The sequence below is a fragment of the Chiloscyllium plagiosum genome, unplaced genomic scaffold, assembly GCF_037043375.1.
Source record: "Chiloscyllium plagiosum isolate Xiang-an unplaced genomic scaffold, Cpla_swu_hap1 HiC_scaffold_47, whole genome shotgun sequence".
Classification (NCBI taxonomy): Eukaryota; Metazoa; Chordata; class Chondrichthyes; order Orectolobiformes; family Hemiscylliidae; genus Chiloscyllium; species Chiloscyllium plagiosum.
The window spans coordinates 6,881,102-6,901,259 of record NW_028270185.1 but is presented as its reverse complement, the minus strand read 5'-3'; the positions used below and the strand labels follow the sequence as shown (position 1 = coordinate 6,901,259).

Here is a 20,158-nt window from a genome sequence, read left to right as displayed (position 1 = left end):
TCCATTCATCAGTCTAATAATGGTAGGGAAGAAGCTGTTCTTGAACCTGTTGGTACACGTGTTCATGCTTCTGTATCTTCCTGAGCATAAGGGTACAATTACATTGTCTAAAAGACACTTGGATAAGTACATGAAGAGGAAAAGGTTGGAGGGATATGGGCCAGGAGCAGGCAGGGGGACTAGTCTGGTTTGGAATTATATTTGGCACGGACTGATTAGACCGAAGGGTCTGTTTCTGAGCTGAATGACTATGACAAAACCACATTAGAGGCCAATCTAGTGAATATTCACTGTACTGTCTCTGATGTATATGCATCCTTCCTTAATGGTGGAGATGAAAAGTACACATGGTATATGCTCTCCTGATCTTGACTCTGGTTCATTTTCCGATCAGCTAAATCCTGGTGAGTGACCCTTCTGTGGATGGAAACACTTACACCTTATTTGCTGTATCGAGTGTCACATTTCCCTACTCAGGTCTGTCTCTTTTTACTGCAATCACCTGTCTCAGCTAAAATGCCTTCCATCCTCTCTTGCATGATTTATAAAGGACAGATCAGATTCCTGTTGAGAGCTCATGAAGAAGAGAAAACGCTGACGTCGTGATTGAGTCACTGGATTAGGGAGCCATAGGCTAATGCTCTGGGAATGATTCTGGGTAATCCAAGATGGAGGAGGGGAACAATTTCTGGCTGTAACAGCTTCTCCTTTTTTGAGGTTGTTTTGTGTGTTGGGAGGTGATTTCCTCGAATTCCAGGAGCAGCAATTAACGTTTTATATGCTGTTGCATTGTTTTGGAAAAAAAAAGTCAGAACAACAGCACTTTTAAAAGGGAGAATAGATAAAGGAAGCACATGGTGAGGTCAGTGCAGGAGAGAGAGAGAGAGAGGGAGAGAGAGAGACACAGAGACAGAGAGAGACACAGAGACAGAGAGAGAAACCCACATTGCTAACTGACAGAGCAGTGAACCTGCACAGTTATTGTTTGAATTCATGTATCGCTGGACATCGGAGTGCATCTGGGAAAATTATGGAATAAGCTGCCAGAGGTGTTGGAGGCTGGTACAATTGCAATTAAAAGGCATCTGGATAGGTATATGAATAGGAGGGGTATGGAGAGATATGGACCAGGTGCTGGCATGTGGGACTACATTGGATTGGGATATCTGGTCGGCATGGACGAGTTGGATCGAAGGATCTGTTTCCATGCTGTACATCTCTATGACTCTATGAATGTGGGTTCAAACCACATGCCACAACATCTTGTGGAATTCAACTCATAACATTTGGAATTGAAAGCAGATGATGATTGAGTATTGTTAAAATCCCATCTGATTCACTAATGCTCTTTGAGGAATAAAATCTGCTCAATGGCTTTTGCACCTCTTTCCCCTGTAAATTGTTGTTTCCTGTATATGGCTGTTCATGTTAACTTTTTGTTTGTAATTTGCACTGGTTAATAAAATAAAAAAAGGAGGAAAAAAAATCTGCCGGTCTAACCTACATGTGACTCCAGATGCACAGCAATGACTCTGAAATGGCCCCAGCAAGCCACATAGTTCAAGGGGAAGCAAATGCTGGCCTTGCTAGTGACGCTCCTGTCCCAAGGAATCAATGAAATACAAAACAGCAAATTCTATTATCACTTACAGCCTCCTTCCTTTAGAAATCTAAAATTCAATGCAACTTTCCTTGCGATATAGTGCTCACTTTATTGCAAATTCCTCCTCCAAGTTGTATTCCCCTAGCACCTTTCACAACCTCAAGACCTTCCCAAAGCACTTCACAATCACTGAGGTGCCTTCGTGAAATGACCTGATACAACCAGTGGGGGTGGCACAGTGCTGTCTCAGCACCAGGGACCTGCGCTCAAATTCCACCCTTCGGTGATTATGCAAACACCACACAGATTCTCCCAGTGTGTGTGTGGGCTTCCCACAGTCCAAAGACGTGCAAGTTAGGTGGATTGGCTATGCTAAATTGTCCATGGTGTCCAGGGATGTACAAGCTAGGTGGATTAGCTAGGAAATGTGGGGTTATGGGGTGGTTCTGGGTGGGATGCCCTTCGCAGGGTTGGCGTAGACTTGATGAGCCAAATGGTCTGCTTCCACACTTTAGGGAATCTAGGAGCATTGCCAATTTGTGCCCAGCAAATCTCACAAGCAGCAACCCAATGATATATTGTCTTAAATGACTGCGATGTAAACACTGGTCCCGACTTAAAGGAGACCTCTTGCTCAAAATAGCAGACACACACCATCTACAAACCAGACACTGCCTCACTTTAATGTCTCATCCAAAAGATGGAACCCACGACAGTACACCACTGAGGGAGTGTTGTACTAAGAACGTAATACTTGGAATAGATTTTTCTGGTGTGTGACTTGAACCCAAAGCCTTTGAAGTCAGAGCTTAAAGTGCTAGCACTCAGGTTGCAACTGATATATATTTGACTTCCATAGGGGTGCAGGGTCCAGGATTTCTTTCGAAAATCCCTAGAGTGGAAGCAGACCATTTGACCCATCAAGTCTACACCAACCCTCTGAACAGCATTCCACCCAGGCTAACCAGTTACTGTAACCCCACATTTCCCATGGCTTATTCACCCAGCCTACACATCCCTCGACATGATGGGCAATATAGCATGGCCAAATCAGCTGACCTGCACATCTTTGGAAGGAAACTGGAGCAAACCCACACAGACACGGGGAGAACGTGCAAACTCCACGCGGACAGTCACCCGAGGCTGGAACTGAACTCGAGGCCCTAGCCACCCCAACTCTCTTCCAACACATTGCCCGCAACCACCATGATGCTTCTTTATCCTCTCATGAGATGTGGACATCACTGGCAAGGCCAGCATTTGATGCCCTCAAACTAAGTGGCAGTTATGAGTCAACTACATTGTTGTGGGCCTGGAGTCCATGGAGGACAGACCAGGCAAGGATCTCCTTATTCAGATGGGTTTTGATGCAATTTGATGACAGTTCACATGATCACCCATCACTGAGACTAGCTTTCGTGATTTATTAATTGAATCTAAACTGCATCCAATGCCACAGTGGGATTTGAACCCAGAGCTTTAAGCTTGAGCCTCTGGATTGATAGTCAGCTCGAGTTGGCACTAACTGATGGTTATACAGTAAAGGCTGATTGGTTGACAAATAGACTCTGATTGTTTTCTCCAATGCCTCAGCTTAAGGGAAGCCACTGGTGCCCCAAGTTCCTGAGTAATTCAAAACCGATCCAAGGCTTGAACATTATTCCTACTGTCTGCAAAGAATAGATCCCTCTGTAAAAATGTATCAACTAAAAAGATAAACCAGCAATATTACAGCTTCAATTATCTTAAATTGGCTGGGAAGTAGGGCACATCTGATAGAATGTCAACTGCAACAAATTGATGTGAAGTGCAGTGCTTTGTTTTACATTTGTTCACTGGCTAAGCCAGCATTTATTCCCCATCCCGTAACTGCCTTCAAGCAGGTGGTGGTGAGCTGCCTTCACAAACGGTTGAAATTCTTAAGAGTGGATGCACATCCACAACATTGCGAGTACTGCACAGCCACAACACTGTTGGGAATGATAGCTATGTACTCTCAGTAACTATTTTCTGCACAGTATGCTCTAACAAATCATAATAAGATGCTTGGTGAGTGGTCTTTGGGTGCTTCTGATTGTTCATTCAGAAACTTCAGTGCAGTGTGATCCATGTAAATAGGTTCAACTTAGTGTCACATCCAGAAGGCAGCTGCTCCTACAGTGTGGCACCCCCTCAGCACCAAGATGGAACATCAGCTGAAACTGAACTGAATTCCAGATACTGAGCGCGAAACCACAACCATCTAGAGTCATAGAGATGTACAGCATGGAAACAGACCCTTCGGTCCATGCCGACCAGATATCCCAACCCAGTCTAGTCCCACCTGCCAGCACCCGGTCCATACCCCACCAAACCCTTCCTATTCACATACCCAGATATATTCAGATGCCTTTTAAATGTTGCAATTGTACCAGCCTCCACCACTTCCTCTGACAGCTCATTCCATACACATACCACCCTCTGTGTGAAAAAGTTGCCCCGTAGGTTTCTTTAATATCTTTCCCCTCTCATCCTAAACCTATGCCCTCTAGTTCTGGACTCCTTGACCCCAGGGAAAAGACTTTGCCTATTTACCCTATTCATGCCCCTCTTAGAGGTGACAACGCTGTCCCTCAATTCAAGTTGGTGCCCGATTAGCAGTTGCATGTAGGGTAAGGTTCCTTTGTACTGTTTTTTCACAGTTTGGAGCAGGCCAGATGGCCCACCACTTCTCCAAACAGAATCCCACCCAAACCTATCCTACTACCCTATTCCTGTAACCCAGCATTTCCCAAGGCCAATCACCCAAGCTGCACATCCCTGAACACTATGGTGCAACTTAGCTTAGATTCCCTACAGTGTGCAAACAGGTCATTTGGCCCAAGTCCACACCAACTCTCCGAAGAGTAACAACCTAGATCCATTCCCCTCCATTTACTCTGACTAAATGCACCTAACACTATGGGCAATTTAGCATGGCCAATTCACTTGACCTGCACATCTTTGGATTGTGGGGGGAAACTGGAGAACCCCGAGGAAACCCACACAGATACAGGGAGAATGAGCATATTCCACACAGACCGTCGCCTGAGGCTGGAATTGAACCCAGGTCCCTGGTGTGGTGAGGCAGCAGTGCTAACCACTGAGCCACTGTGCCACCCTAATTTTGCACAGCCAATCCACCTAACCTGCACATCCTTGGACTGCTGGAGGAAACCCACACAGACATGGGGACAAACTCCACACAGACAATTGCCCAAGGCTGGGATTGTACATAGATCTCTGGCACTGTGAGGCCAGAGCCACCATGCCACCCAAGTTACCCCCAAGCCTGTACAGGATGCCTGAGTCCCATCCCATAGTCGACATATGGCCTACTCCAGAATGGAGAACATGCAAGGTACAATGCATAGTAAGGGTTAAAAACCAGCAGCTGTGCACCAAGAAAGCACAGAGCTCTCTGTGAGGGAGCACAGCAGACAGGGAATCAAGTGGGACTGTAGTTTCTCACGGATCGATTGAGGAAGCATTTTTGCCATTTGACATACTGTCCTTCCTCTTTGCATGAAATACAGGAACATCACCAACCTTTCCACATCAGACCGTTGAGATTTTTACTTGACCTCTGCAACCTGGGTTAATTCAGTTAGTGATTTCAGAGGGGGAGGGGGAGGGGCAGCGACAGACTGTGTCCAGTTCTGAATACTACACTTTGGAAAGGATATCAGGACCTTAGAGATGGTGCAGAAAAGGTTCATGAGAATGACTCTGGAGAATGAGAGACTTTAGCTACGTTGGGAAGTTGGAGCTGTTATGAAAATGGAGAGGACATTTGATAGAGGTATTCAAAACCATGAGCGGTCTGGGCAGGCTGGATAAAGAGAAACTGTTCCCGTTGGTACAAGGATTGGGAATGAGAGAAAACAGAGAATAGCAAAAGTAGCGAAGTTGACATGAGGAAATAATTTTTATGCACCAAGTGGTTAAGATCTGGAATGTGCTGCCTGAGGAGCTTGGAGGAGGCAGGTTCAACTGTGGCTTTCAAAAGAAAACTAGATCGTTATCAGAAATGACAAAAATTTATAGGGCAATGGGAATAGGTAGGGGAGGAGGACTAAGCTTGCTGGCAGAGAGCTAGCATAAACAGGACAGGCCAAATGGCCTTGTTCTGTGCTACATTTCTCCAATTCACATGTTGCAGGGTCAACGTTAGCTGGTGTGATTCCTGACTCAAGAGGCAAAGCCAATGTTGTGGGGTTATGGGTTCAAACCCCATCAAGGCAGATGGCGAAATTTGAATTTTAAAAGGAAGTGCAATAGAAGGTTAGCCTGATGGCAGCTGCATTAGCACGGTTATTTGTCAGAAAACCCACCTGGTTCATTAATGTCCTTTAGGGAAAGAAAGCCACCATCCTTAGTCTGATCTACATGCGACTTCAGTCTCATAGCAACGTGGTTGACCTTTTTCTCTCATATCCAAGTGATATCATTGGATCCCTACAGCGTGGCCATTCGACCCAACAAGTCCACACCGACCCTCCGAACAGGAACCCATCCAGACCCATTCCCCCTACCTTATATTTACTCCTAACTAATGCACCTAACCTACACACTATGGGAAATATAGCACAGCCAATCCACCCTAACTTGCACATCTTTGGATTCTGGGAGGAAACCGACACAGACACGGGGAGAATGTGCAAACTCCACACAGGCATTCGCCCAAGGCTGGAGTCAAACCCGGGTCCCTGGCGCTGTGAGGCAGTAGTGCTAACCATAGAGCCACTGTGCTGCCTCAAAACATTCAAAACGGAATCAAATAACCCGTGGCAATTTCCAGCTATTTACCACTATCCATGTTTCCAACTGTTCAGTTTATGTGCAGTAAATACTAGCTCTTTACTCTTTAAATTTGTCTCTAATATCCAGAAGTTCTCTAACACACAACTGAATGATACATTTTACTGCCCACCCCCCACCCCACCCCAAATCACCCATGGTATTTTTCATCCATTAACCACCACCAGTGAAACAACTGTGTCTTTCGATTCATTAATTTATATACAAAGTCCATTAAGGGTAATGCAGACCAAAGGGCGAGGAAGAGGCGATGAAGGGAGCTAAATCAAAATGGACTTGGAAGGGTTTGACTCTCAATTACCGGCGAGAGAGTTAGGGATGGGCAAAAACTGTCAGCCCAGCTAGTAACACCTACTTCCCATGAGCAAATAAAATTAAAACTTACAGAATTGCAGCCAACAATAAATGACAGCAGGGTGGGGGAAACACAATACGGTTTACCTGCTGAGGAAGAGTCACATGACCCAAAACGTTAACACTGATTTCTCTCCACAGATGGTGCCTAATCTGCTGAGCTTTTCCAGAAATTTCTGTTTCTGACTTACAATGTCTGCAGGTCTTTCAGTTTTTATTTAACTTTTGGTGCAGTTGGACAAAGGGCCCTGGCTCCAGGTTGTAACCCTAGCGTACATAAAATTAAATGATTTGAACCCTCTAGGTATTTAGAAGGGATTCCCGTGATTGTTTTCTTGACGGAATGAGAAACACCAACACGTGAAAACATTCCTCGTCTGATTGTTAATTAGCAATCACATTTCACAAAGTGGTTTGACCACCACCTTACTGTACAAAAGAAAAGTCTGCATTTTAATTTGGACTTCAAGTCACAAGTTCAGTCACTTTAACCTCTGAGGTTTCTTGTCAACACTGGCAGAGAGGTCAGCTGACAACAGCATCACCAAAACACATCTTTCATTGGTTAAATAACCTGCGGCTCTGATGATCTTAAAGGGGCCACGCTCTGTTACGATTTCTTGCCTATGACCACTGGCTCCGACAATTTCTGCATTCTCAGTTCATGGGCCAGTTCCTCAGCATAAACTTTAAACAGCGGCACAGGATCCTGAAATACAAATTTGAGAAATATAGGTTAAGGTTGCCTGGCATGAAGGTCATTGCCTGAGATTCCGGTCACTTAGCGGACAACAGTTCTTTTTCCATCAGGAAGTTGCAGACAGCTGAACATTCAAGCCGCTATCAGCTTTTCTTCATTCATTCCTCCCTGGGGTGTGGAGGTCACTGGTGAGATCATGTTTTGTTGCCCATTCCTAACTGCCTTTGAGAAGGTGGTGGTGAAGTTGGGTTGCTGCAGTCGATGTGGTGTAGGGAAACCCACAGTGCTTTTAGGGTGGATGCTCAAGACTTTTGGCTCAGGGATAGTGGAAGGACAGCTGTATATTGACTGAACCTTAAGCGGACGAGCAATAGAAATACTGTGGCTACAAAATCAGGTCAGATGCTTGGAGCCCTTCAGTGAGTAACTCACCTCCTGACTCCCCAAAGCCTGTCCACCAAGTGTGATGGAAAACTCCCCACTCGGGATTCTCGACACCATCCAGGACAAAGCATCCTGTTTGATTGATATCTCATCCACTCCCTCCACCACTGATGCTCAGTTGCAGCAGTATATACTCTCCACAAGATTCACTGCAGCAACTCACCAAAGCTTCCAAACCCATGACCATTTCCATCACAAAGGACAAGGGCAGCAGACAGATGGGAACACCAACCCCTGCGAGAAACCCTGCAAACTACTCAGCCATCCAGTTTTGGAAAAATATCACCATTCTTTCAGTGTCGCCGCGTCAAAATCCTGGAATTCTTCCTGTGGCTATTGTGCGTCTACCTACATCAAAAGGGCTGCAACTCACCATCACCTTCTCAAGGGCAACTATGGATAGGAAATGAATGCTGACCAAGTCAGTATCACCCACACTCCATGAGTGAATTAGAACAAAGAGTCAGGATGGTGTACCTTGGAGGGGAACTGGCATTGCTGCCCTTGTTTTTCTGGCCCATTCAGGCACTGGGTTTGGAAGGGACTGACGAAGGAGCCTGAGCAAACTGCTGCAGTGCACCACGTAGATGGTACACATCAATACCGGTGTGTCAGTTGTGGGGGGGGGGGGTCAATGCTTAAGGCGGCGAACAGGGAGTCCACCTGCTTTCTCCTGGGTGGCATGCTTTTATATAAAATAACCATGTTCCCTTTTCGTAGACTGATGCAGCATAAGAGGATGCCATTCTGCCCAACGTACCTCTGCCATCCCTATGAAATAGCCATTAAATTATAGTAAAATTGGTGCTTTTTTTAAACATTGTAGCTTTTTAATTGAATCTAATACAAAACAATTGCCATCTTGTTTATTGATCCATAAGTTATTTCCAATATTCATTGAAATTCAGTTTCTTACAATTGTTAATCAGATTTGTCTTTCAACAAAGTGCCTTTGCCAAAGTAACTTTAAATTAGAGAGAGTATTATATCTTAACCCAGAAAAATCACTTATCAAAAAGTAAAATTGGTGTTATCCAGCACTGGGATTGGAATGCGCTGGTAAATCAAAAAAATGCCAGTTAATTCATTGCAGTTCTCGGGTAACAGTGGGAACTTAATGAAAACCTGCCTTGCTGTAAACTATAACCTGCAGACACTAGGGGCCTCCCCTCCTTTGATTTTTATCACCTTGACTACAGAGGGAAAAGAACTTCAACCTTCAATCTGACGAAGAGTCAGCTAGACTCGAAATGTTAGCTTGCTCTCTCTCTCTCTCTCTCTCTCCATGGATGCTGCCTGACTTGCTGTGATTTCCAGCAATATTTATTTTCAGTACAGTCAGATGTTGCTATTTTATATAGTACAGTGATGGCTGGGAGAGGGGGATATCAGAGGTTACAGTCAGTAGGGTACCAGATAACCGAGCTTTATTGTAGATCCCACTCACCCACTCTAGCTCCACAGCCCACTTTAAATACAAGGACAACCATCAGCCTATAAGATTTTAAAAGAGGCGGGGCTGTGGTTGACGCGGGGTTTAAAGATTGAGGTGGGGATTTTAATTCTTACCTTCTTCTCCAGCTGCATTTGTTTCTGCACAGCTTCCTCAAGACTCAGACCGACCCATTCCGCCTCCTCTTCAGGAATTACGAACGCCTGCAACACACAAGGAATTACACAGGAATAGGAGTAGGCCATTCAGCCCCTCCAGCTTGTTCCACCATTCAATGAGGGCCTGGCTGGTCTGTGGCCATGTATCTGCCTTTAGTCCATACCCTTTAATATATCTGCTTAACCAAACATTACCTCAGATTTAAAATTAACAAAAGTTCTAGCTTCAACTGCCACTTGTAGAAGAGAATTCCAAAATTCTATCACCCTGAACAGCCTGGCCCAATTTTTAGAATATGACCCCTAGTTCTAGCGGTTGACATGGTGGCTCAGTGGTTAGCATGGCTGCCTCACAGTGCCAGGGGACCCGGGTTCGATTCCACCTTCGGGTAACTGTCTGTGTGGAGTTTGTACATTCTCCCTGTGTCTGTGAGGGTTTCCTCCCACAGTCCCAAGATATGCAAGTTAGTTGGATTGACCCATAGTATGCAGGCTTAGGTGGGTTAACTATGGTAAATATAGGGTTACAGGGATAGAGTGGGATGCCCTTCAGAGGGTCAGGGCAGAATTGATGAGCTGAATGACCTCTATCTGCACTGTAGGGATTCTATGATTCCAGAATCTTCAAACACTGGAAATAGTTTATCTTTATTTATCCTGTTTTCCTGTTAATATCTTGAAGACTGCAATCAGATCACTAATTAAACTTTTAAATTCTACAGAAAACAGGCCAAATTTCTCTTCATAACGTAACCCCTAAAGTCCAGGTATTATTCTTGTAAACCTACATCTTACTTCTTTCAAGGCCAATACATCCTTCCCAAGTTGTGCAGCCGACCTGCTCACAGCTCCTCAGTAAGGTCTAACCAGTTTTGTATAACTGCAGCAATACTTCCACATCCTTATATCTGATATAAAGGCTGCTTTTCTATTAGTTTTCTCAATTATTTTATGCACCTGCTTGTAGCATTTCAAATTTAATTCTTAGTATAATCTCGAAGAACAGTATAGCACGGAAGACAATTTGGCCTCGAGTGCGTGTGCCAGCTCCTTGAAACAGCCAGCACTCGCCCTACACCCCCTGATATCTTTAATATCAAGAAATCTGTCATAGAATAAAAGTACAGACGAGGATCTTAGGTGCATCAAGTGTGCACCGACACTCTAAATCTACACTCATCCCACTTCCAGCACTTGGCTCATAGCCTTGACGTTGCAAGTGCTCATCCAGGCACTTTTTAATGATTGAGGCTACCACCTCAACTAACCATCCCAGGCAGTGCATTCCAGACTCCCACCACCCTTTGTGTAATCCTCGACCTTTCCAGACTAGCTCAATACTCTTTCACACCTCAATCTCAGCCTCACTTCATAGAGGCGGCACGGTGGCACAGTGGTTAGCACTGCTGCCTCACAGCGCCAGAGACCCGGGTTCAATACCCGCCTCAGGCGACTGACTGTGTGGAGTTTGCACGTTCTCCCAGTGTCTGCGTGGGTTTCCTCCGGGTGCTCCGGTTTCCTCCCACAGTCCAAAGATGTGCAGGTTAGGTGAATTGGCCATGCTAAATTGCTCGTAGTGTTAGGTAAGGGGTAAATGTAGGGGTATGGGTGGGTTGCGCTTCGGCGGGGCGGTGTGGACTTGTTGGGCCGAAGGGCCTGTTTCCACACTGTAAGTAATCTAATCTAATCTAATCTAAAAAGAAATAAACTGCACCATCGCAGGCAATGCCCTGATGAATCTCCTCTGCAACCCCTCCAGTGCAATCACATCCTTCCTATAGTGTGGTGACCAGAATGCCACACAATATTCCAGCCAAGGCCTAACCAGAGTCCTGTACAGCTCCAACTGACTTCCCTGATCTTACAATACCCTCCCACCAGAGAAAATCACCTGCATTTACTCTGTAAGAAATTTCTAAGTTTCAATGAACTTCTTATAAATTCTACAGAACACAAGCCTGGTCTCTGCAACCTTTTCTCATTGGACAGTGCCATCATCCGAGGATGAACACTGGTGTCACTCTGTCTAAGCCAGGGCTATCGTTCCTTAGCTAAGGGACCAATACTCCAGGTTCCTCCAATTAGGGCCAGCCCCGATTCCCAATGAAGGGCTTATGCTCAAAACAATGACTCTCCTGCTCCTCGGATGCTGCCTCACTGACTGTGCTTACCAACACCACACTCCAATTCTGACCTCCAGCATCTGCAGTCCTCACTTTCTCCCAACTCCTTCCCCACTGGTCTATATACTTCTCTTTGCCAAATCCCTTTCGAAAGTTGCTCTTGAATATGCTTCCACTGGCCTCTTACAGCACATCCTAAATCACTATAACGCTAAGTAAAATAAGAATTCTCAGCTGCCTTTTGTTCTATTGCTGCTTATCGTAAATCTGTGTGACCCTGCTACAACTGGAAACAGTTATTTGCTCTGCCTATACCCTCATCATTTTGAACTCTGTGTTTAAATCCCCTCCAGTGGCTCAGCTTTGATCTCGGTTTTCGGTGGAACAAGCATGATAGGACCAGGAGACCATTTAGCTTATGGTCAAATGTCACTCATCCTTGAACTCCTGCCTCCAAACATCTCAGCATTGAGAACAACCCCAGCCTGTCTAACCTCACCATGGGACAGGGTACCCGAACTATGCAACAAACTCAAAGCAACCCTTTATTTGAAACTAGGTGAGGGGCAAAAGGGTGCAGATAAAACCTGGAGATATAAGTGGCACAGTGGTAGCGTCCTTACCTCTGGGCCAGAGGCTCAATTGCAAGACCCATCTGAACCCAGGTGTATTATGACGTGTCTGCGCAGGTTGATAAAATACATCTATATGTACACAAATCATTGGAGGTGGCAGTACAAGTTGAGAAATGATTACTAAGGCATTGAAGATTCTGGGTTTTAAAAATCTAGGCGTGGAGTCCATTAGTGAGGAAGTCAAAGTGAACATTTATGTGAGATTGACTGGCCTCAGCTGGAACACTGGGCACCATACTTTCGGACGGGTGTGAAGGCACAAGGGAACATGCAGAGAGGATTCAGGCTAAGGAACGTTTAAACTCTAGATATGAGGATATATTCGAGAGGCTGCAACAGAGGAGTAGATTGACAGGAAATTTCATGGAGGTGTGCCAAAACCATGATGGGCCAGGACACAGTCGAGGGGGAGAAGTTGTTCCTGTTGTGGGAAGCATCATGAAACTAGAGGGCATTGATTGAAAGCAGCAAAGGAGACACTGAGGAAAAAGACTTTTTTTTTTAAAGTAATCAGTAGTTTGGGTCTGAAATACAACGCTGGACATTTTGCAACTCAGAAAGGAGGGAGTGGGGAAAGTGGGACTGCTGTCATAGAGGGTCAGCAAGATGAAGGAGGAGGCCATTTGGCCCACTGTATGTTGCAACCTTGATTCTACATCAAGGGAGGATGGGGATATGGTGGCCTTGTGGTAATAATCCAGAGGCTAGACTAATGGACAAGGGGTTCAAATCCCACCAAGGCAGCTGACAGAATTTAAACTTAATTCATAAATCTGATAACGATCATTAATTGTGATTAAAATAAACCCAATCCTGGTTCACTAATACCCTTCAGGGAAGGACATCTGCTGTCCTTAACTTTCATGTGACTCCAGACCAACGGCAATGTGGCTGACTCTTGAATGCCCTCTGAAATGGACAAGTCAATCAGTGCAAGGGTCAGTCAGTGATGGGCTTGTCCCAAATGCTGGTCTTGCCCAGCGATACCCACATCCCATGCAAAATACAATGCCCCTGTATTCCAAACCCTACACCATACCTTGTATTTGTTATAGATGCGTTCCCGTTTCTCTGCATCATCAGGGTATAGCTCCATGTCCTTGCGAGCGAGTCTCAGGAGCATTGCCCTTTTTAGATCCATCCCCAGCTTTGAATTCAGGTCGACCTTGGGCGTCTGGAAAAGGATTTGTACCAAATTAAAACAAATAGACCGTTGGTCCTCCGTGAGGTCAATTTCCCAGAATAGAGTCAGAATCAACCAGCATGGAAACAGGCCCTTTGGCCCAACCCCGTCCATGCCGACCAGGCTTCCCAAACTAAACTAGCCCCATTTGCCCGTGGCCCACATCCCTCTAAACCTTTTCTATCCACCTACCTGTCCAAATGTCTTTTAAATGTTGTTACCGCACCCGCCTCTACTGTTTCCTCTGGCAGCTCATTCCATTTACACACCACCCTCTGTGCGAACGCCAAGGAATAGACAAATGATTGAAAATTTAATGAACTCATCCTCACAACATCTGATCTCTGAACTTCACGACAAAATGCAGATTGCATTTCTAGTCTGTAAATTAAAGCAACATCCACTGTGTAATGTACTTCAATTAACTGTATATTGAGAGGATTATAATGGTACAATTGTCCCTAACAATGTTACAAATTATGACCATTGATTTTATTTACATCGTCATCACAATTTAGCACATGCCATACATCGAGTGAGCGTTAGTAACAGAATGCCAGTTCTGTCTGAAAGTAAAAACACAGTCAACAGTAAAACACAGACTTTCCAGTCGCTTGTCTTTTCAATTCATCATAGAATCCCAACAGTGTGGGAACAGGCCATTTGGCCCAACTGGTGCACAGCAACCTGTGAACGGCGTTCCACCCAGGTTTACCCCTTTACCCTATATTACTCATGACTAATCCAACTAGCCGGCACACTATGGGCAATTTAATATAACCAATCCACTTAACCTGCACTGTGGGAGGAAACCTGAGCACCCGGAGGAAACCCACGTAGACACGGGGAGAATGTGCAAACTCCACACAGACAGTCACCCGAGGGTGGAATCGAACCCAGAGGCTGTGAGGCAGCAGTGCTAACCACTGAGCTGACAAGCCGCCATCTTGCTCTCACACCTTCATTTCTATCTTTGATTTGCCGTCGTGTCCCAGTGAAACACTATGCAAGCTCGAGGAACAGCACCTCATCTTCCAATCAGCTACTTTACTGCCTTCTGGGCTCAGAGTTGAGTCCAACAACTTGCTCCATTTTGATATTGCCTTGTCCTCCCCTCTGCAGGGTTAGTACCTTGTTTTCCCTTTCAGTCAGAGCTGACCTTCATTCTGCTATTAACGCTTACTGTGGAGACAATTTTGGATTCTCCATGAGGTGAAGGGGAGAATAGGCACCTGACCAACAATGAGCAAAACACTCCCTGGTTTAAATCAATCAATCAGCGAGGCCCTTACCTTCAAGATATAGAAATCAAAACCGTAACAAGCGTCCACTAGGTCTAGAGTCCGCATGGTCACCTGGATGGTGAAGGTTTTATCCAGGATTTCACTGTAAAGCTCTCGCATAAACAACTGCGGCTTCCACGTTTTCCTCAAGCGTGTGGACAGCTGTAGAGAGGAAAAACAACAGTCAGAGAGAGGAGGTTGTGACAGACTCGAGCTGTGATGGGTTAGCCTTCAAACTGTGGAGTACCCCACCTCTGGTGCTTGGAGCATCCCTGATGTTAGTGGGACAGCACAGTGGCTCAGCGGTTAGCATGGCTTCCTCACAGCGCCAGGGACCCAAGTTCGATTCCAGCCTCAGGTGAACATGTGGAGTTTGCACATTCTTTCTGTGTCTGCGTGGGTTTCCTCTGGGTGCTCCGGTTTCCTCCCACAATCCAAAGATATGCAGGTTAGGGTGGATTGGCCATGCTAAATTGTCCCATAGTGTCCAGGGATGTGTAGGTTAGTGCATCAGTCAGGGGAAATGTAGAGTTATAGGGTAAGGGAATAGGTCTGGGTGGGGTACTCTTCGGAGGGTCAGTGTGGACTTGTTGGGCCAAATGGCCTATTTTCACACTGTAGTGAATCTATGAGTATCGTTTCACAGTCAGTGGCTGCGCCATCAGCAGCTTGTCCCGAGCTCAGCTGCTTGCCCTGCCTTCCGACCTTGAAGCGATCCCCCCTGAGTGTTGTTCGGTGAAAATTTGAGGCAAATTCACCCAAGGAGATGCACATTGACCAACGGTCGATCTAAGGAACGTCTTAAAGGTGGAAAGGTCTAGGGAAGGGAATTCCAGAGCTCGGGGTCAAGGCAGCTGAAGTATGGCAGCTGAGTGCAGCAATTTAAATCAGGCAGGAGTAAGGGGCCAGTACATACGTAGATTAGTGAAAGTAGCAGGATATATTGGCACAACAAATAGCAAAGCTTGTAGGATTTTGAAACTTCATGAACAAAAGTAGATTTGAACACACAAACACAGGAATTTGGTCAATGCCCATTCTTCTCATTCCTGCTCCACCATTCCATAAGCTCACGGCTACTCTGATTAAGCAGTGTTTCCACCTATCCCTTGTATAACCTTTTTCCCCTTGTTTATCAAGAACTTATCGACCTCTTCCTTGAAAATATTCAAAGACTCTGTTTCCGCTGCCTTTTGATGAGAATCCCAAGGGTCCTCAGTCAGAGGAATTTCACCTCACCTCTGTCTTAAATGCGTGACTCCTTATTTTCAAACAGTGGCCCTTAATTCTAGATTCTCCCTCAAACGGAAACATCCTCGCCCTACCCACCTCACCAATTTGTAGGTCTCAAAAGGTCGAAAGCAGGAAGTTGTACTGAACCTGTATACACCTCTGATTAAGCCCAATTAAGGCATTGTGCTCCCACACTTTAGGAAGGATATAGTGGTCCCTGAAAGGGTGCAGAGGAGATTTACCAGAATGGTTCCAGGGATGAGGAATTTTAGCTAGAAAATTAGGCTGGAGAAGCTGGGGTTTTTCTGCTTGAAACAAAGAGGAGATCTCAGTGATGTATACAGGATGATGACAGGTTTAGAAATGGTGGACAGGGAAACGGTGTGTGCAGGAGTTAAGGACCAGGGAGACATAAATTTAAGGTTTTAAAGAGATATAAAGGGGGGGGGGGGGGGGGGAAAGAAGAGGTGAGGAAGAAGTCTTTTAGACAATAAGTAGTAATGAACTGGAACTTGTTGCCTGTGAGGAGGGTGGAAGAGGAGTCGAAGAACAATTTCACTTCAGGGAAATCAACTTTCAGGGCGACAGGAAGGAATGAGACTGAACAGATTAGTGAGGGCCAACATGACCTCAATGGGTTGAATGGACCCCTTCTGTGATCTAATGACTCAATGAATTGGAAGCGTGCAGAGGTCACCATGGAGGCTGCTCAGAGGTTTCAGGGAGAATGGAGCTACTTGAACAGAAGGCAAGGGTGGCACAGTGGTTAGCACTGCTGCCTCACAGCACCAGAGACCCTGGTTCGATTCCGCCTTCGGGGGACTGTCTGTGTGCAGTTTGCACATTCTCCCTGCGTTGGCGTGGGTTTCCTCCGGGTGCTCCGGTTTCCTCCCACAGTCCAAAGATGTGCTGGTTAAGTGGATCGTCTGTACTAAATTACCCTGTAGTGTGCAGGCTAGGTGGGATAGTCATGTAAAATGCATGGTTATAGGGATAGGATGGGACGCTCTGGGAGTGACAGTGTAGACCCGATGGGCTGAATGGCCTGCTTCCATACTGCAGAGATTCTACGTGAGCGTTAAATTTAAAAGGAGGGACCACCCAGGTGGACACAGGCCTTTTGCTGGATGTGGCACTCTGAAGGATTTTAAAATGGGAGGGAGAAGAACGCAGAAGGTGGTCATCTTTTGGGTGTTACTCCATACCTTGTCGTTATTGGCGTATCTGAATCCTTGTATGTAGCCTTCTCCGCCCCACAGCCCTTTCTGAGACTCTGGAGGGTAGTAGATTGGAATTGGCACATCTTGCACACGTTCCGGTTGCCCGGTATGCGGGTTCCTCTTGTATTTAACCCCGTGGGGCTTAAAGTGAACTGGTGTGGGCTCCTGCTTCTCTTCGAGGGAGCGGAGATAATGGGCTGGCAACCGTGAGTAGATCCCCTGCTTTAGTCGCAGTAAGTGCCAGATCTTGGGGGAGTACTTGTGGAGGGGCATGACCCCAGTCTGACCTAAAGGGGATGGGTCAGTCCAGAGGAAAAAAAGCAGGTTAATATACATTCCTGATGAAGGGCTCCGGCCCGAAACGTTGATTTTTCTGCTCCTCGGATACTGCCTGACCAGCTGTGCTTTTCCAGCAACACACTCTCAACTCCGATCTCCAGCATCTGCAGACCTCACTGTCTCCTAGGTTAGAATACACAGCAACTCCTGTCCACCCCAGTGGTAACAGTGCCACTTCTGAGCCAAGCCAATGCAGGTGCAAGTCACATTCCAGGATCACCATCCCTCATGCATTGGTGCTGCACTGAGCAATCATGCCAAGCTTTTGTGGGATACAAACATAAAGTAGGAGCAAGGGCTCTTGTGGGGCAGTGCTACTGTCCCCATCTCTAAGCGAGCAGGCTTGGTTTCAAGTCCCACCTGCTTCAAGAAAGGTGACTGTACTGAAAACGGTAACCCTTATTTTCACTCCACAGATACTGCCAGGCCTGCTTAGTTTCTCCAGCAATTTCTGATTTTGTTTCTTTCTTTCCAAGTGTAGAAAAAAAATGTAAACGCCATCGCCAGCCAGAAAGGGTCAGTGGAACAGGACCAATGGGGCAGCTCTTTTGACGAGCCAGCGAAGAGTAAAGAGGCTGAGTGGCTCGCTCCTGTCTCTACACTGCAAGAAAAAAAAACACATAAGGGGCTAACAAAAGCATTACATTGCTGAAAAGTCTCAGCAGGTCTGGTAGCATCTGGAGAGAGAGAGAGAGAGAGAGAGAGAGAGAGAGAGAGAGAAAGTTAACGTTTCATAAGATAAGAGGAGCAGAAATTAGGCCATTCAGCCCATCATTTTTGCTCTGCCGCTCAATCATGTTTCTCAACCTCATTCTCCCACCTCCTCCCCGTAACCCTTAATACTTAAGAATCTAATCTATCTCTGTTTTAAATATACTCAATGACCTGGCCTCCATAGCTTTTTGTAGAAATGAATTCTACAGATTCACCACTCACTGGCTGAAGATGTTTCTCCTCATCTCCATTCTAAGAGGTCATCCCTTAAGTCTAAGGCTGTGCTCTCAGGTCCTAGTCTCTCCAGCCAATGGAAACATCTTCCCAACATCCACTCTGTCCAGGCCGTTCAGTATTCTCTAAGTTTCAATTAGATTTCCCCCTCGTCCTTCTACACTCCAGTGAGTATAGACCCAGAGTCCTCAAATGTTCCTCCTATGTTTCAGATCCAGTGACCCTTCTTCAGGACACAAGCGGCTGGTCTCCCACCTCCACCTCCGCTCAGAATCCCACACAGCCCCCTTAGACATTCCCCTCCAGCCTCTGCCTTTTCAACGGGATAGGGTCCCCCAGGCCAGTACCACAGGAGATGGTGGCCTATTCGACTGCAGTAGGTATCACAGACTCTGCTCTTGTACACTCTCCTCTGTTTGCACCTACGCCCCCATCCCCCATCCCATGGTTGACCAGCTCAGGGGGGGGGGGGTAGATACTGACAGGCTATTCGACTGCTGAAGGCATCGCACACTCAGCTCTTTTACCCTCCCCTCTCCATGCCTTGGGGTGGGACTTCCCAGAAAAAGGATGGAGAAGTATTTGGGGGAAGGGAAGGTGTTGGGGGGGGGTGAGAGACTGGGTCTTGTGGAGGAGGCAGGGGGCCCTAGATCCTTTAATAACCTCCATTTCCCCCCAAATCCAGAGAACTGCCCACCAACCCCCCCCAAAATAAAACCCAACCCCAGAGGTGACCACCTCGGAGGGGGAGGAAAGGTACATTGAAGCCCAACAGCGGCGAAAGGACGCCCTTCCCTCAGCCCCTCACTCACTCACTCAAGCCTCAGGCTTCGCTGCGCCCACGTAGGCCCACACAGGAAGTCCCGCCTCCCATTGGGCACCACCTTCCGCACGATCCACAAGCTGATTGGACACAACGGCTGTCCATCACGACCGGTGTTTTTTTTTCCCCCCCTTCAGCTGATTGGACAACTTGGCCGCCGATCGTCTCCCGCGTCCCAACGTTTGATTGGATGGAACGGCTGACAATCACGACCGACGCCCTGCCCCCGCGCCCCAAGGGGCAGGCACTGTCTCTGAATCGTCCTCCAGGCGAAAAGTAAGGGAACGTCCCCAAATCACGGCAGCCACCAAAAAGCGCAAAACAAAATTAGGAGGCAGAAGATTTTCCCTGCCATCAGGGAAAATCCTTCTCAGGATTTGCTACATATTTATTTACTTCCATCATTAGAAACTCAGAAAGTTATTTGATAGAAAGTAATTCAGAACGACCTGATGGAAGTTTACAAAACTACAAGAGGCAATGGATGGGCTGGATAGTCGGAGTCCTTTTCTCAAGGTGGTAATGTCACATATAGAACAAAGGACCAAACAGCACAGGGACAGGCCCTTCAAGCCTTTGCCAACAAATTTCGCCCTTCCATCCGAAAATTGTTTTCACTTACAAGATCCGTATCCCTCTAGAGGAAAGAGGTTGAAGGTGAGAGGGTAAATGTACAAAGGAGGTATGTGAGGAAAATATTTCACGCAGAGCGTGGTGGGTGCCTGGAACGTGCTGTCAGGAGAGGTGATAGAAGCAGATACCATAGCAACGTTCAAGTCACATTTAGATGGACACCTGAACAGGCAAGGAATAAAGGGAT

General features: G+C 46.4%; 1 protein-coding gene across 2 annotated transcripts; it reads right to left on the bottom strand.

Moving 5' to 3' along the window:
* Positions 1 to 7,161: 7,161 nt before the first annotated feature.
* mrpl28 (mitochondrial ribosomal protein L28) lies at positions 7,162 to 19,361 on the bottom strand. 2 transcript variants are annotated; one of them, XM_043680819.2, is made up of 6 exons: positions 19,328 to 19,361; positions 17,214 to 17,515; positions 14,785 to 14,937; positions 13,349 to 13,483; positions 9,510 to 9,596; positions 7,162 to 7,505 (listed from the first exon to the last, which is right to left on the bottom strand). In XM_043680819.2, the coding sequence occupies exons 2-6, from the start codon at positions 17,499 to 17,501 to the stop codon at positions 7,407 to 7,409; spliced, it is 762 nt and encodes a 253-aa protein (XP_043536754.2). In that variant the 5' UTR covers positions 17,502 to 17,515; positions 19,328 to 19,361; the 3' UTR covers positions 7,162 to 7,406. The 2 variants fall into 2 exon arrangements, with proteins under 2 accessions (XP_043536754.2, XP_043536755.2); XM_043680820.2 differs by lacking the exon at positions 19,328 to 19,361 and having other exon boundaries at positions 17,214 to 18,153.
* Positions 19,362 to 20,158: the final 797 nt, after the last annotated feature.

Coding starts and splice junctions, on each gene's coding strand:
- mrpl28 (XM_043680820.2), bottom strand. CDS start 17,564: ATGTATATTAACCTGCTTTTTTTCCTCTGGACTGACCCATCCCCTTTA. Junction 13,484..14,784: donor TTGATTTCTATATCTTGAAG/GTAAGGGCCTCG, acceptor ATCCTTTTCCAG/ACGCCCAAGGTCGACCTGAA. Junction 7,506..9,509: donor AAATGCAGCTGGAGAAGAAG/GTAAGAATTAAA, acceptor TTTGTATTTCAG/GATCCTGTGCCGCTGTTTAA.